This window comes from Polypterus senegalus, chromosome 8, assembly GCF_016835505.1.
Source record: "Polypterus senegalus isolate Bchr_013 chromosome 8, ASM1683550v1, whole genome shotgun sequence".
Taxonomy (NCBI): domain Eukaryota; kingdom Metazoa; phylum Chordata; class Cladistia; order Polypteriformes; family Polypteridae; genus Polypterus; species Polypterus senegalus.
In genome coordinates, this window is record NC_053161.1 from 8845006 (window position 1) to 8860374 (window position 15369).

The following is a 15369-nucleotide window of genomic DNA, read 5'->3' on the forward strand; positions in this document are numbered from 1 at the left end:
TTTAAAGTACTCGGAGGAAACCCACATAATGTAGACAACAACCCAGTACAGACATAGTGTACAAATACTACCAGCTGCACCACAATTCTTTAAGAGGAAAGATGGCTAATCTGTAATTCTATGATAATCCTAGGCGGCCAGTGATTATAACTACTGTATATGCTTGGAGACAACTTGGTGAGTGCTGGAGCCATACAGGACCTAGACCAAGATTTGAAAGGTTGCAGCTTCTGCTAGTTTTCATTCCAGTGTAAAACAAAAATTTCACTGACTGTTTTTTGTAGGCTTAACCATTCTTCATATTTTATTAAAATCTGAATAATAACCTTAAGAAAAAGAAAACTTTCCAACTGTGTTAAGCTTAACAGTCAGCATTTAATATACTTTAAAAAAAAAAAATCAAAATTTCACAATGAAAACAAAATGCTGTCTAAAAATGATTAACTGCAGCTTTAAATAATAATCATAATTAAATCTGCCTCTGCATTAACACTACTACTACAAGCACTCAAACTAATACTGCCTTTGAACTCTGCAGATAGCCGTTGTGTGTTCTTCAGTGTTTAGAGAGGCTAAAATATACAAGTGCACATTACATATTTCTGACGCCTTTATTCAAGACAACTTGCAACACACAAGATGTAACAGGTTATATACCTACAACCCCCCCACCCCGAAGCACAAGCACGTTAAGTGACTTGCTCAGGGTCACACTCTCTCGATTATGAGATTTAAACCCACAACCTCAAGGATTAAGTCTGAAGCCTTAACCACTATGCCAAACAAATTGCATAATATTAAAATAAAAATCATGCAAAATCTTTCACATTCTTCATAAGCATATGAGACAAGTGAAAAAGCTGGGTAATAGCGGTGCTATCTGGACAAAATTCCCCACATACTAAGTGTAACAAAGAAAAAATCAATAAATTACTTACTCCAAACTAAGGAATATCTAAATATTTTTTATCTTATTTATTTTTCTTAGGGTTATTCTGAGTATGTGTCACAATTTCTGAGAACAGTAAGATAATATAATCTCAGACAAAATGGCACTAAAGAGTATGAGACAGTACTGTACTTACGGCCATACTGGGTTGTTATTTACCAATATATTTTGCTTCTATATTAAATAGTAAAGATTCCCTGAAACAGATGATCATAAATTTAGAATGAGTGGGTATTATGTTACCATAAACAAGACTTGACAAATGAGAAAATTAAGTATTGCCCCGATCCAAGTAATAAACACAAGGGACCACCAAGTTTGGAAAACTTCATTCACTTCGAAGTTGCTGTGTTTATAGTTGCAGCCCTGCTCCAGAACTTTGTTTCTTTGCTGTGCAGTGAGGGAGTGTGAATTACTGGTAAACATTACCTTTATTTTCAAGACAAAATGGAAGAATACAGGATGTTGAAAATAAATGTCTTTTATCAAGACACAAGAAAAATATCAAAATGAGTAAAACCCATAAGGAAATGAATAAAGGCTGCACTGCACATTTAACAGTTCAATGCCTATGTACTGTTGATGGTTTGTAGTAAGTTAGTAACAAAAGTCAGTTTAAATATATGTAAAATCACAGCTTAACTTTACCACTTATGGCTATCCACAAATGAACAGTGCCAGAAGTGCAATACTAATAAAAACACATTACACTCTTTAAAATGAATAAGCTTTACATAACAGAGCAATTTAAAAATCTTAGAAATCACTATTACATTTTTCCTTATAATCTCAGTTTTTTAATCAAACCAACAGACAACCATTAAAAACAACAGAATTTCAACTAGTGAGATTTATGTAATTTTTTATTGTGTAACAGACATGACAAGTTCTAACAAGTTGACAAACGTCACACGTCAAGATGGCATATTTCCATTTGAAGCTGTTACATAAGACTTTTAAACATGCTTACAGGAGAATAATTTAAAAGTAAACATTTAACTGTATTAGGTGACAATGGTGCTGCACTGGTCCCTTGGATGTGCACTTGGGAGTGGAGGAATCTAAGAGCATGTCTTGGTCCAAGAAACTGAAGACACTGGATCAGGAAAGCCATTTTCACAGTAGCTGACCATTTACTTAATTCTTCTTCTTGTAACTTTCAAGATTGGAAAGTACCCAAGCAGCTGGTGCCAAGATTGAGACAGTGAATACCAGCAATCCAATGGTTGACTCCTAAAAAATAAATAAATAAAAATTTACAAACCAGAAAACTTAATTCAGTACAGTTTTCAATTTTATCAATAACAAAAGCACCCAACAATGGGAACTAATCTACTTTTAAAATGTCAGCAAACTCACCAAGGACTGAATTTCAGGTGGAACAAAAAGGAGGATTTATAACAAATAGGCAGTATAACAAATGAAATGTTCATCACGGACTACCCGATTTATCTTAATACGTGCATGTACATTATTCACTGATATTCTCTGAAAAAAATACTGCTTAAAATTCTTGATAATGATAATTCAGAAAGTTTTAATGTACACAAACCCTTTTGTAACAATACACTTAAAATATTAAGATTTGTCATTTGTACTACATGTCACAGCTCTGCAAAAAAAGGCAGAAAATATTATGCTATGGCTAATTTTACACATCATTACACACAAGATTCTATGTTGCCGCAGGCTTCGATGCTATACTTGATATAATTTTGAAGGATTGTGGTGTTCAGTGTGCGGTCTTGTCCTGGGTTTGATTACCATATCTGGACGCTGTCTGCTGTACATTCTCCTTATGTTAGTTTTATTAGCAGTACTCTTCCGGCTTCAAATTCTTAGTGTACCAGTGAAGTACTGATATGCTGTACCCACTTGAAGTGTCATGTGTGGAACCTTCCCCCCACCCCCCTTGATCAAATGTCACTGGCCATGCAAATTTTCATGTGGAAATGTATTTGTATTGTGCCACTCTGCAGATCGCAGTTACACGTGGGGACCACACACCCACAACCAGCCCCAACCAATCAAATGTCACTGAATCATGACACACAGATTTAACTGGGTGCTGCTCTTTGGTCAAATGTCACTGAATCACGCCATGCCAACACTTTGTTTCATGTGGGGGTACCCTTCCACCGAATTTTACTGTTCCACCCCACTGTTTCTCAGTACATCAGTTTTCAACTTGCATTCCAAAAATATGCTATTTTAGGACACTGTTTAAATGGTTTGGGCCGTTTCCTGCCATGCACCTAGGGCTGCCAGAAAAGGCATTGCCCTCATCACAGGAAGACACTAGTATGAAAAACATGAATGTACTTAGTTTATTCCAGATGTGAAATGCAAGTAAAAAGCAACAACATAAAAAAAGAAGGCAGGAGATGTGTGAATTACAGTACAAAAGCCACATTTTATTGTACAAAATGTATGGTTCTCTGTATCTAGTTGTAAACAGAAATTGTTTCAAGGACTGGCATGAAATATTATTTTGAAAGTAAAAGTTTGTTTAAGTACACAATCTCAAAAATATGTACATAGTCTCAAATAGTTTACTTGTTGCTTCAGAGCGATATACAAAGTGTATATGTATATATTTTTTCTGTAAAAAATTAAATTGTAACTAACTGCAATACTTCTTTTGAAAGATTGTTTAGGTGCAAGAGACTAAATGTTTCCAAAAACAGAGACAATGTTTCGAAAAAGGGGAGACCTTGTGTCAAATAGTATAACTTTGCAATTCTATGAGACATGACAAACTTGGTACAATGATAGCCGACATACTGGGGCACAAAACAAACTGATTCCAGGGTTGTGCATCATAAAATGTCTTGGTTATGTACTGTAAAATGCATTATTTTGGAGAGAAATTCCCATAATGCATAATTTGTTTGTGTCTATTTTTTTTATTGATATTGGTATGAAACAAAGGTTTTTATTAGAAGTGTTATATTCACCACTCTGCAGTCATTTGAAGCTCCTTTATTACATAAGCAGAATAACAGCCGTTTTGTAAATTAATTTTGTACGGTAATTTTTAAAAATGAAGGTACCATTAAATTACTTTAGTCAAGACAATAAATTGTTACAACTAGCAATAACTGCTTGACCTGTTATTCTGTTCAAAAAAGCAAGTTGAATTCTGGGTTCAGAAATGGACAAAATGAAACTGCTTTCTCAAAGAACATTATTTTCCATGCAACAGATTTTCAAGAGATTGAAGATTTCACACAAAAGTGTCTACTAATGTCTTGAGAGATAATGGTAAATTGGATTTAACCAGGATAGAAAAAGAAGTAGAAGGCCCAGATGCACAACTGCACAAGAGGATATTCGCAGAGTCTGTAGTTTAAGAAACATCCCTCCTGGACCTCAGTCGGCTGCTTCCTTAAATACATACCATTTGATTACATTAGATAAATTATAAATCCCATGATGAAATTCAAATATAGTACAGAATCATCTGAAACTAATTGAAACTGTACAATAAAATTAAAAGGTTAACATGGGTAAAAACACAGACATTTGACGGACGATAACAGGAAAAGTATTATGGCTAGTATCCTGGAGTCATCCATTTTCCATACCATTTTCTAAGCAGGCTTAACGCTTATCCCAGCAAGCATAGGGCACAAGGCAAGGACAATCCACTGGGCAGGACACCTGTCCATTGCAGGATAAACACACACAGGACCAACTAGGTATCACCAATTAACCAAATCTGTATGTCTTTGGACTGTGCAGACACAAATAGAACATGCAAATTCCCACACAGGAAGGACTCGATTTGTGAATCCTGGCCTCCTTACCTCGAAAAAGCAAACGCTACTTTGGCACCACTTGGCTGACCTTGAGAAAGCAATGCTACCTTGGTACCATTGGGCTGCCCATCTTTTTACTGTTGCAGATAATTTTTCCAAATTTAGCTAAAACAGATAAAAGAGCATTTTGCAATGAACCTATTAAAATCCACCCTGCCCCAGGCGGAGTGGTGGCTCCAAGGCTAGGGGTCTGCGCCAGCAATCGGAAGGTTGCCAGTTCAAAACCCGCAAACGCTAGAAGTGACTCTGCTCCACCGGGCCCTTGACCTGCAATTCTTCATCTTGGGCCGGACATTAACCTGCATCCAGTCTTGAAAGAAGGTCTTCCAACTTGCAGGGAAAACTTGATGGTTAGTGGCAGGACTGGCACTCCAGTCACATATATATATATATTAAAAAAAAAACACAACCTCACACTCTTCCATTGTGGTGCTGAGATGCTGCACTCACATCCCATTCCAGGGTGGTTCTCCAAGTGGTGGGTGCAACAACATGCTGCAATCAACACATACTCCCAACTTCCTCCTCCTATTTATATCTTTTTTTTATATGTACATTGTTTGCCTAATGACAAAGCATCAACCTTTTAAAATTTTAATATACTGTATATGTTTAGTTTAACATCAGCTTTTCTTTTTAAGCATTTTCTCTGCAAAGATTCAGTTTCTATTAAGACAAGAAAGTCTGTAGCATTAATACAATAAAAAAAATCTGTTAATGTCATGAAGTACGCCTTTTTCAGTACACTGCTCACCTTCCTGTATATTCTGAATTGCTGGCCTTTCTTAAATTTAAGTCAAGCAGGTTGGCACTAATTTCTGAAAAGGTTACACTTGCAGAAATAAACAACTTAATAAAATTCAAAAATTCCCGATGTGGTACATCATCTTTGCCGACATAAAAAATTTGGGCACTTTTCTCTAACTTGTCCACTAGTTTTCTCAATCATTTTATAGAAAAAAAAGACCATCAGTGAAAACAGCTGCTCATTTGTACAACATTATAAAATACATTTTCGCCTAATTTTATTTTCAGTGCCACATAGAAAAAGCTGAAAGGTTAAGCAAATCATGCCTTTAAAAAATAAATAGAGCAACTACAAACAAAATACTTTTAGAGGCCATTACAAAATTTGCTACAGACCCTTTTGGCAATAGTTCCTTCCCAAAAGAATGGGACCAATGCATTATGTTCTAAAGAGCAGCACTACTGTAGACATCATGATGGCATGTGATATTTGGTGAACGTGCAGTGTCACAAAGAACGTGGGAAATGGGAAAGCAGAACAATAAATGATATTTGTTTATATTGTATTTAATTTCCAGGTTACAAAAACTTACTTATTCATGGTATAAACCAATGAAGCACAAATACATCCTGTGGTGTTTTGGCTCCCATTATATTGAAGGTTATGTGTTGAATAATTATTAAATTATGAAGTTGTTCACATATTTCTGATTCTATTTAAACCCTGTAGTTTTATTTATTGATTTTGTTTTTTTGCTTGCACAAACCAAATAGCTCCTGAAGTTATTCTGTGTTGCCTACAATGCAGTAAATAAGAGAGCTGCTAGCTTTACTGCGTGACCATATGTGATGTTATAGACAAATAAAACTTGAACTTTGGATAACAAGGGTGGTATTAAACAACAATCATAGGCCACATGAATACTGCAGCTGAGGTATCTTGCTTTTCCATGTTTTCTTTGATTACATCAGTTTGCGATATCTAAATTTGGTATAAATCAGCATTCAAGAGTTCCAGTCAACTGACGTTGTGTAGTTTGTCAAATGCTTGATTTTATTATAACAATGACTGGGAACTGTGTGATATTAATCTCTATTTTCACAACAGCATTGCAAAAATTAAAATGAACCATAAACTGAAAGTAAACAGACCTTTCAGTATAGGAATCTTCGAAGCAGTGCTAATATTTATATTGCACCTTCAGTGGTACTGTAAATTTGAATCACTTTATCATGGAAATAGCTATAACTACATATTACACTAAAATCGATAAAATTATATACAATAATAGGCCTTGTGTATCGATAATACATAGGGCCAAAAACTCCCTCTACCACTAAGGGTGTTTATGGTTAACACAATGACATTTTTATTGTGGGCTTCCACCTTCAAAGTATGACTTTATGCTCTGATCTTGTGTAAACCTATGCATTCAAATTCTGAAAAAGCTAGCTGTACCAGCAATCAATCAATCTTTATTTCAAATAAAAATTTTCACAGAGCACACCATCAACATGGCGCCTTATCTCGCATTGTATTTCTTTATCCAGAAATTGATTCAAAGAGGTGGAGAAACTGCTATCACTATATAGCTAATTTATTAATAATACACTTCATGAAGTCAGAAATGAATCTCATACACAATCATTCACCATTTGTGACTGATGAGGCAGAAAAGATGATTTTCGGTCATAGAAAATAAACACAATGGTGATGCTTTTAGGATGCTGTTCTGAAATACTCACCGTTTTTAGCATTAATTCTGAAGAGAATTTCTACACTTGCCCTCTTTATCACATCAATATTTTAAAAATAATTGACAGTGGCCACTAGTTTAGCAGGATCCAAGTGTTACAGGCTGTTTACCTGTTTGGAAAAAAGTGTCTTATTTTCTCAGTCAAATCAGGTATTTAATTTTGGTACCGGTTTCTCCTAGCTCAAAAGCTAGTACTGCAACTTTTCAGTTAAAGATACGCCACATCCCTTCATTCACTGGTCAATAGTCCTACCTTCAGTTCGAAAGTGCAGTATTATAATGAAAATGTGTTTCTTGTTTCGAGAAGTATTTGTTTAATTTTACCAAAAATGCACATTTTGACCATTTGACTGGATAAATGACACATGGATTATGCAACAAGCAATACAGTATTTTTTTTCTTGGGACATTTTTCACATGATTTGTTCTTGTACAGAACTATTCACCATTGGGTTTTATTATATCAAACTTTTTTTTTCCATTCTACATTATACTGTAGTATGAGATAAAAAAAAATTTCAGCCATCACTTTAGACGAGAGAATTTCTTTAATGTTTTGATCTTTAATATTATTAAAATATTTAATTTCCACTTAACACTCTAACTGGATATTGTTTAAAAAGTAATATATGGAAAACAAAAAAATGTCACAAGAATACACAACACTGAGATGGGTACTTTGTCCTAAAGAGAAATCTTGACATTTGTGTGCTGTGTAAACCATCACACACAAAAGAGAAAGCCTATGAAATACTGAGCGAGTGCACAATAACAGGATTATTCACATCGAAAGCTGAATTGATCACACCCAAGTGAAAAGAAGATATATATGAAAATGTAAAAAAAATTCAAAATTATCTAGTGGTCACGCAAACTTTAAAACTTGCTCTCTTACATTAAAAAATATCTATGGTTGCGCTACACACAACCTTTTAAATGTTTAATGTTTGGCTTCATAGATTGACCACAATGATTTTAATGTGGGAGACAATGGTCGCACTATCATGGTAAAGGTACTATATAAATAAAACATCATCATGCTGTACACATAATCTCTACTGGATCCTATAAACCAAAATCTTGAAATATAAACCCATGTGAACTTAAGGAGTCAAGTGTCAGTGTATGTATGAGTGAGCTGAATTGCTGCACCTCAGAGCCCTGAAATGAGCTAAGAATGTACGAGAATGTATATGCAAAGAAAGAAGCATCTGATAAAATTAATATTGGACTAGAACTTTCTGTTCCAAAACTTGGGCGATTCTTTATTTCTCTGATAACAACATTTGGGAAGTGCTGAATAAATCATATTTTACATATATGGACAAAATTGTCTGCACAGTTTTTAGAACGAGTGAAACACAGGTTCACAGATCAAGCCTAATATGTTTTGTACGTAGATTAAGATTGTGGGTTTATGCACAGTTGGATTAAGAAAAGACCAAAACACACGAAGCAATTGTCTTTAACAAGACGGCTAAACGGGAAAAGCAAGCCGATCACATCACGAGTGGTAGTGGTCCTTGAGCAGACTTAAAAGGGCATTTGGCTATTTTACTTCGCGATAAAGAAATGGTGGCTATTTGTCAAACGTTTTCTAAATAAAGTGATTTTAACGGGTTACATAAGGAGAAATTAAAGTGGATACAGGATAAAGTGACATTTTTAACTCCACTTCCTTCATTTTTATTTGCTCTTGGTGACAAAGCATTATCCATCTTTCTGGCAAAAACAGCTTTAAGGTTTTACACGGGTTAAGAACTATGCAAGTCTAAAACATGGTGAAGTCTGACAGTAATTCATATTATGTACGTTTATGTGGAGGTCAGCAAAGCAATTTTAAAAATACAGTGTACACACGAACATCCGCGGCAACTCTTAATGTCCTTGGTTAAGAAAAATTTTACCATTCTAAAAATTTTCAAACAAACATTACTTTAAAAAAATACAGCACATCCGCCCTGTTGCAAACTTACTGTTACGACTTGAATCAACTAAAAATATTAATTAGAAACGATTAAGACAAACACTATATTCCATCACTGAAAACTGTGGTACTTATGTCAGGTTTTTAAAAAGCATCAATGGCTACAATGAACGCGATTAGGATGTTTGGTTTTCACTCCCCGTTAAAATTTAACCTTGTACTGTCAAAGGCCTCAACCTGAACGTCCTACACCTCGCATTCTGCCTATGCGAGATGTCGGGGAATTGGCGAAATGAGACTCACCACAGTTCCAATAGATTCTTTAGCAGGCTTGCTGTGAATGCTGGCCCGCTGAACAGCTCCCGTCCTCAGTACCGGGACTGACCGGGCTGAAAGAATTCCGCGGAGAAGAGCAGACATGGCGATGCAGTGCAGTCCTTGAAACAAGAATTAGCAGAATATCTCAGTGGTGACGAAACAGTACCATGGAATGCTGGTATTTGCGGTCGCATATTTCTTCTTCCGGGTCATGGCAGATAAATGCTATTGGAAGAGTGACAGACCTCGCGTTTTAAATACTCATGTACGAGCTCCACAGACGTAATGAGAAATGATCCCATATATAAAACAATTAGGGAGCAGGACTAGAAAGTAGTACAAATATTCTGATACCCAAAACGTATCAAAATAAAACAGTACAAGACAAAGTTTACCTGGAATGAAGAAAAAACAGTGGCCGACACCGAGATAGTGACATAACATGAAAAACTCTGCTAAAAAAGGAAAAACACAAATAGATCCAGTCAATACTAATGAACTCATATTAAAGAGGGCTACTTCTTAATACCATCTTTATCGTCTTATGTATTTTTTTTTCCTTGCACAGGTCCGCAAAATTTAAAAAAACTGTAATTGGCAGCTAAGAAATCTGCTTTGTGAAAAAATGTTACATGATGACAAAAAACTGATTATCATTTATGAATTCAGCATCCAACAATATATAAAAATCACATGAAATAATCAAAACAATTTTTTTCGATATACACCTGTGTTATTCTAATTTTCGTAATTAAATGAAATTTCCTTGTTTCTTGAAAAAAAAACAGATTACTATTGACATCATGGGCTTATATTACAGTTTCTGCAAAAACAAAAAATATTTACAAGAATATTATTTTTTTGCTTCAATATTCTTTTAACAGCTTTCCTTAATATGTCATGCAGTTTTTCCTGTTAAATGTAGACTGCAATAATTTTCAATTTCCTTGCAGGAATATATAGCACATCCCAGACTGATGTTTCCCAGTAAAGTTTTTCTAGCTGTTATTCTAGATATTAGCACACATACATTTCAGGATATTTTATGTAGGGATTGTAATAAGGCCTATGAACTTAGATGGTAGCCATTACTATACAGTACTCATAATTATGTAAGAATTGATGGTTTATGGTTATTATTCCTATTATCTGATTATGATCCTTGCTGCAATATTAAAAAATACTACTAAAAAATCTCTCTGTTATAATAAAAAAAAATCCTGGGATAAGACGTGACTGGGATGAGACGTGCCAAGAGATATAACCACACCCCAGGCCGGAAATAAAAGACAAAGAGTAGATGACAAAGTAGAACGTCATAAAGAATTCAAAAACATTGACATGATACATATGCAGAGTAGGTTAGAGATTATGAAAGTACAAAAATTCGAAAGTCTGAAAAAATTGATAGTAAAGATCGCATTAGTGCAAACAAAGGCAAGTTATTACTTGGAGAAATAACGGAACAGTGAAAAGAGATCGAATATATTGTTCAGATTTAAACTTTAAGTAGGAGATTTGTAGATCGTCAAATTCATATTGCCATCAGGGAAAAGTACTGCTTCTTCTCAATGAAGAGACGTATCCGTGAGAATTAAAAGATTTGTTGTTTGGTGAAAGTGAAATCCACATACCCAAGCAGCAAAGATGCAAAGTGTCTGGCACATAGCACAGGCCAGGGGGGATTTAGAAATTAATCTTTTTTCAACAATAATGCATTTCTTTTAAGTAATCAAAATTGTTATGATATTATTCTTTTTTAGAATTAACTGTAGGATAGTGATTAAATGATCTGTTAATCAGTTCTGCCTAAGGCAGATAAAGGAGTAAAGACAGTTTTCTATAATCTGTACTTTCAGAAATTGCTTTGACTTCACAATATTTCTCTTTTGGAGATAATAGGTGGATCACATTGGTGTGGAAAGATGATGACTATAAAGGTTTTAATAGCAGGCATTTATGGAGGGTAATTTTAATGAGTTGGAGCATACATAATAATAATAGTAATGGACCATGCACAAAAAACTAGGAAGACACTGAAAATAGCTGATGAGTAAATGTCAATGGAGGCAAAGTGCTGCCTTTATTAGGCACACCTTCAACTAGAGGAGGAATGTGCAAGTGAAACTGGAAATATATTTGTGCAGTTCAATAACATATACCGTGTGAAATGATTTTTGAAAATTCTTTTATATAATCTTTGTGAGTTACTGGCAGTCGCAGCGTGCTCCAGTGACCCTCAGTTGTGTTGTTTGACACTCCCACTGATTCAGTTCCACCAGTGTGCAAGTGGCTTTATTTTCTCTTATGTCATAATGGTGGGTTTGTGTGTGTGAGAGACAACCAATGAGTGGTCACCAGAAGTACAGTACACTCCAGACAGACAGGCAGCCCTGTCTGGGATCTTGGGAACCACCAAAGGGAGCTTTTGAGGGGCAGCTTTTTCTACCCTCATCCCTTTGACTTGGAAGTGTTTGTAGAGTAAACTTTTGACATTCTGGAATTCCTCCCACATTCCTTTTTAAAAGAGGCCTTTCCTCCTTAGTCCAAAAAGCTGGGAGTTGGGAGAAAATGAAAAGGTATTGGCTCTCTTGAGATAGTGGCTGTGTAGGAGAAAGACGTTTTAGTGTTTTGTTGTGATTTTATGTACTCTTCTGCAATTATGACAAATAAACATGTGACTTTCTTTACCTAAAACGTGTCCTTATCAGTTATGATTAGGGCCAGGGGTGCAAGAAGCATATTGTGATGGTGCAACTTCTGGTTTTGCTTCCACAGGAAGGCTTGCTGCAAGAAAACACACTTTCTCATGATCTAAAATCTTCTTGATGTGAGATCAGATGGCCCTACTGCAAGTCACATGTCTCATAAGTCCTTATAAGTGTCTGTTTATCTGTCTTCTGATAGCAAATGGAAAAGCTGGCAAACCACTTGGACAAACTGAAGGCCCAAAAAAGCTTACTAATAAAGCAAGGGTCTAAAATGGAAAACAGAACATACTGTAGATCATCAACACCAAATTGCTAACAAAAATAAACAATCAAAGGACACCTAGAAGTTACATTAAGGGCTTTTGGACTAGTCAGACACTAAGCACCACTAGTATGTCACTTAATATGTAAACTATAAAGTTTTCAGTTAAAAAAAAAAAAATAAAACGTCTCCCTCCGACTGTTCATAACAAGCCATGTATGATTGCCGATAACCAGCAGGAGTGTGTTTAAGATGGGTCAATGGAAGATACATTATGTGTGATAAACCCTAAATCTGCGGCCACTTTGGTGTTTCTTATAAAGGAATACAGATAGAAATTATTATGGGGTTTATCCATCCAGTCATTCCTTTGTTTCATGCATGGGACTGTATTCACATGTCTCACTGAAGGGTATGAAAATACCATATCATATCATTTTCATTCTGAGTACGGTTATGAGAAAATGAGATTTAAGTTCACGATCATATACTGTAATTAAGATGTCAGTGCTGAAAGGCATTTTAAGGGCCAGCTCAAATCTATCAGAGTAAGTATAACCAAAAGATGCTTTAGAAGTGAAGCCCAGTGGTTAACGTATTTGATTGCTTGCCACAAGGTTACAGGTTGAATCCGCACCTTGGACTCATGAGTAACACTTTTTGAACTATAGTATTTGTGAACTATTATAGGAAGGTGTCATAAAACATTTTCTGTTAGTATAATGTAATGCTGTTATTTTGAGATTATTTATGCTTATGACATGAAATCATCACATTAATTTTTGCTATGAAAATGTTACAGTCCTGAGAGTGTTGTTTGTGCAAAAATATTGTGGTTAGAAAATTATAAATAAAGTGTGATAATGAGTGAAATTATCAGGTGTAAAGAGCTGCATCACTGTCAAGTGATCTACAGAGGAATTAGTGCCACCAAACTACTACTTAATGGTGAATAATCATCAAGAATTTAGAGACAAGAGAGTGCTGCACAGCACATTAGCGTTACAGTGTGATAAGCCAGGGAACGATAGGGAAAGGTACACAGTGTAACAACAGAAATAATAACCAACAATTTTGTTGGTGAAATTCTTCATTTCTATACAGTATGTGCTTTTACCATTGTATTTTAACAAACACTGAAAGGAAGGGGCTATTTATACTGATTTGCATATTCAAATGTGTGAAATTCTGGGTGGAGCCAGGGTGAGGCTGTAGGCATGTGCATGTCCATTAAAATTTACATTGATTGGAATTTATAAAGAGGATGTGTGTGGAATTTTTCTTATGCACAGTTTTATGCATTTGAATTTTTTGTGTGTACGTCATGTTTTAGTGTGAATTCTGTGCACACTGTTATACATGAGGCCTCATGAGTTTAATGGGATAAAATACTGTTACAGTTTATAGGCCAGGACCTAATGCTGGGTTTGTGTGATATAAAGCTCCAACTTGTGATGCTTCACCATCCCAATTCAATGTGTTTGCATGAGTTTCCAGTTAGATTTTTGGTAGAAATACAAGGCTGCTTTAGGTTATTTACTTGTTAAAAAATAAAGATAAACTGTTTTTTCTTTCAGGTAACTAAAGAGCAAATTAAACATATTCCATATGTACTGTATTGTCTTTCTTAAACTGCAATTCAACTATTAAAGTGCCATTTCTGGCCAACCAGGTTGTATTTTTTATTTTATACAATTGACTGTGTTGAAAGTCCAGTGTTACATCACAGCTCAGAGAAGCTGGGCAGTTTATTTTTTCCAAATTGTCTGCCTAGGCACTCCTACTTTGTAGGACGTTCAGGGGAAATTTCCATCTCAGAAATAAATTTCCTGTCGGTCCGTTAGCACGTGAATGTAGCATAAACCCCTAGCACTCACTTTCTGACTGGACTAGATTCATATACAGTAAGTTTGAGAATTATCCTTAGTTATTAAAAATGAAAATTTGTTCCCTCACACAAAAAGATTAAACAACAAAGAACTTCCTGATTCAGATGCTTTAACGCTTTTCTCATGATAAATGGGGATGAAGCATTGTGTACTCACTGAATGAGGTTAGTCAGTTCTCCAGCTACATGTCTGTTTAGGCGGACTTGTGAAGCAGCAGATCTAACATTGCAACGTCATGATAGAAACTTTTTATTGTACTATTTGCAAAAAAACATTTCTGCATTCAAATTATATTTTTTGGATTTTTAATTTATTATTTTAGTGGTTTATTTTAGTAGTATTTGTTTTTTATTTTAAAATTACATACATTATATATTTTAAAGATAATTTTATTGTCATTTCTGTAAATCTCTTTAGGCCACATTTAGTGTATGAAATGTACAGCATGAAAAATGATGGTGATGAGGATTATAATTGTTATTGTTTTCACTAGCTAACTGCATGAAACTTGTAAAAGTACTTTTTTGTGTTTATTTTATTTTTAAAACACAAAGAGTTAGAGTGATATTAGTTTGAGATCAATAAGGATTAAAGGCAAAAAAGGCCAGTGAGGATATACAGTCAAGATGCATGAAGAGTTTACTAACCTTGCAGTGCTTTATTTTGACAAATTTTATGTTTTTCTTCCTTTTTCTTATCATGTTCCAAGCGTAATAATACAAAGATCTCTTTTGTATGTTAACATTCTCCTTCCTTTGACAAGAGTCACAAGTGAAAAACTGCTATGTGTCTAAAATTTGATATTGGACTATTCATTTTTCTGATCTGCTTTTGCCTTTTAGGGTGGTGAAGAAAGTTTCGGGTTATTTGGGAAAAACTTATACACAATAGAGTGATATATATATTATCAAGGTTGAGAAAATGTAGCCTTTGTTTCCTTTGCCTTCGTGTGTATGTAAAAAAGGTATCACGTAAGTACTTAGCAAAT

At 34.9% G+C, this 15369-nt stretch overlaps 1 protein-coding gene across 1 annotated transcript; it reads right to left on the reverse strand.

The window, feature by feature from the left end:
• Positions 1 to 1794: 1794 nt before the first annotated feature.
• On the reverse strand, positions 1795 to 9700 carry LOC120533751 (cytochrome c oxidase subunit 8A, mitochondrial). Its single transcript, XM_039760682.1, has 2 exons — positions 9505 to 9700; positions 1795 to 2182 (listed from the first exon to the last, which is right to left on the reverse strand). The coding sequence occupies exons 1-2, from the start codon at positions 9619 to 9621 to the stop codon at positions 2087 to 2089; spliced, it is 213 nt and encodes a 70-aa protein (XP_039616616.1). The 5' UTR covers positions 9622 to 9700; the 3' UTR covers positions 1795 to 2086.
• Positions 9701 to 15369: the final 5669 nt, after the last annotated feature.

Coding starts and splice junctions, on each gene's coding strand:
- LOC120533751 (XM_039760682.1), bottom strand. CDS start 9,621: ATGTCTGCTCTTCTCCGCGGAATTCTTTCAGCCCGGTCAGTCCCGGTA. Junction 2,183..9,504: donor AAGAATCTATTGGAACTGTG/GTGAGTCTCATT, acceptor TTTATTTTTTAG/GAGTCAACCATTGGATTGCT.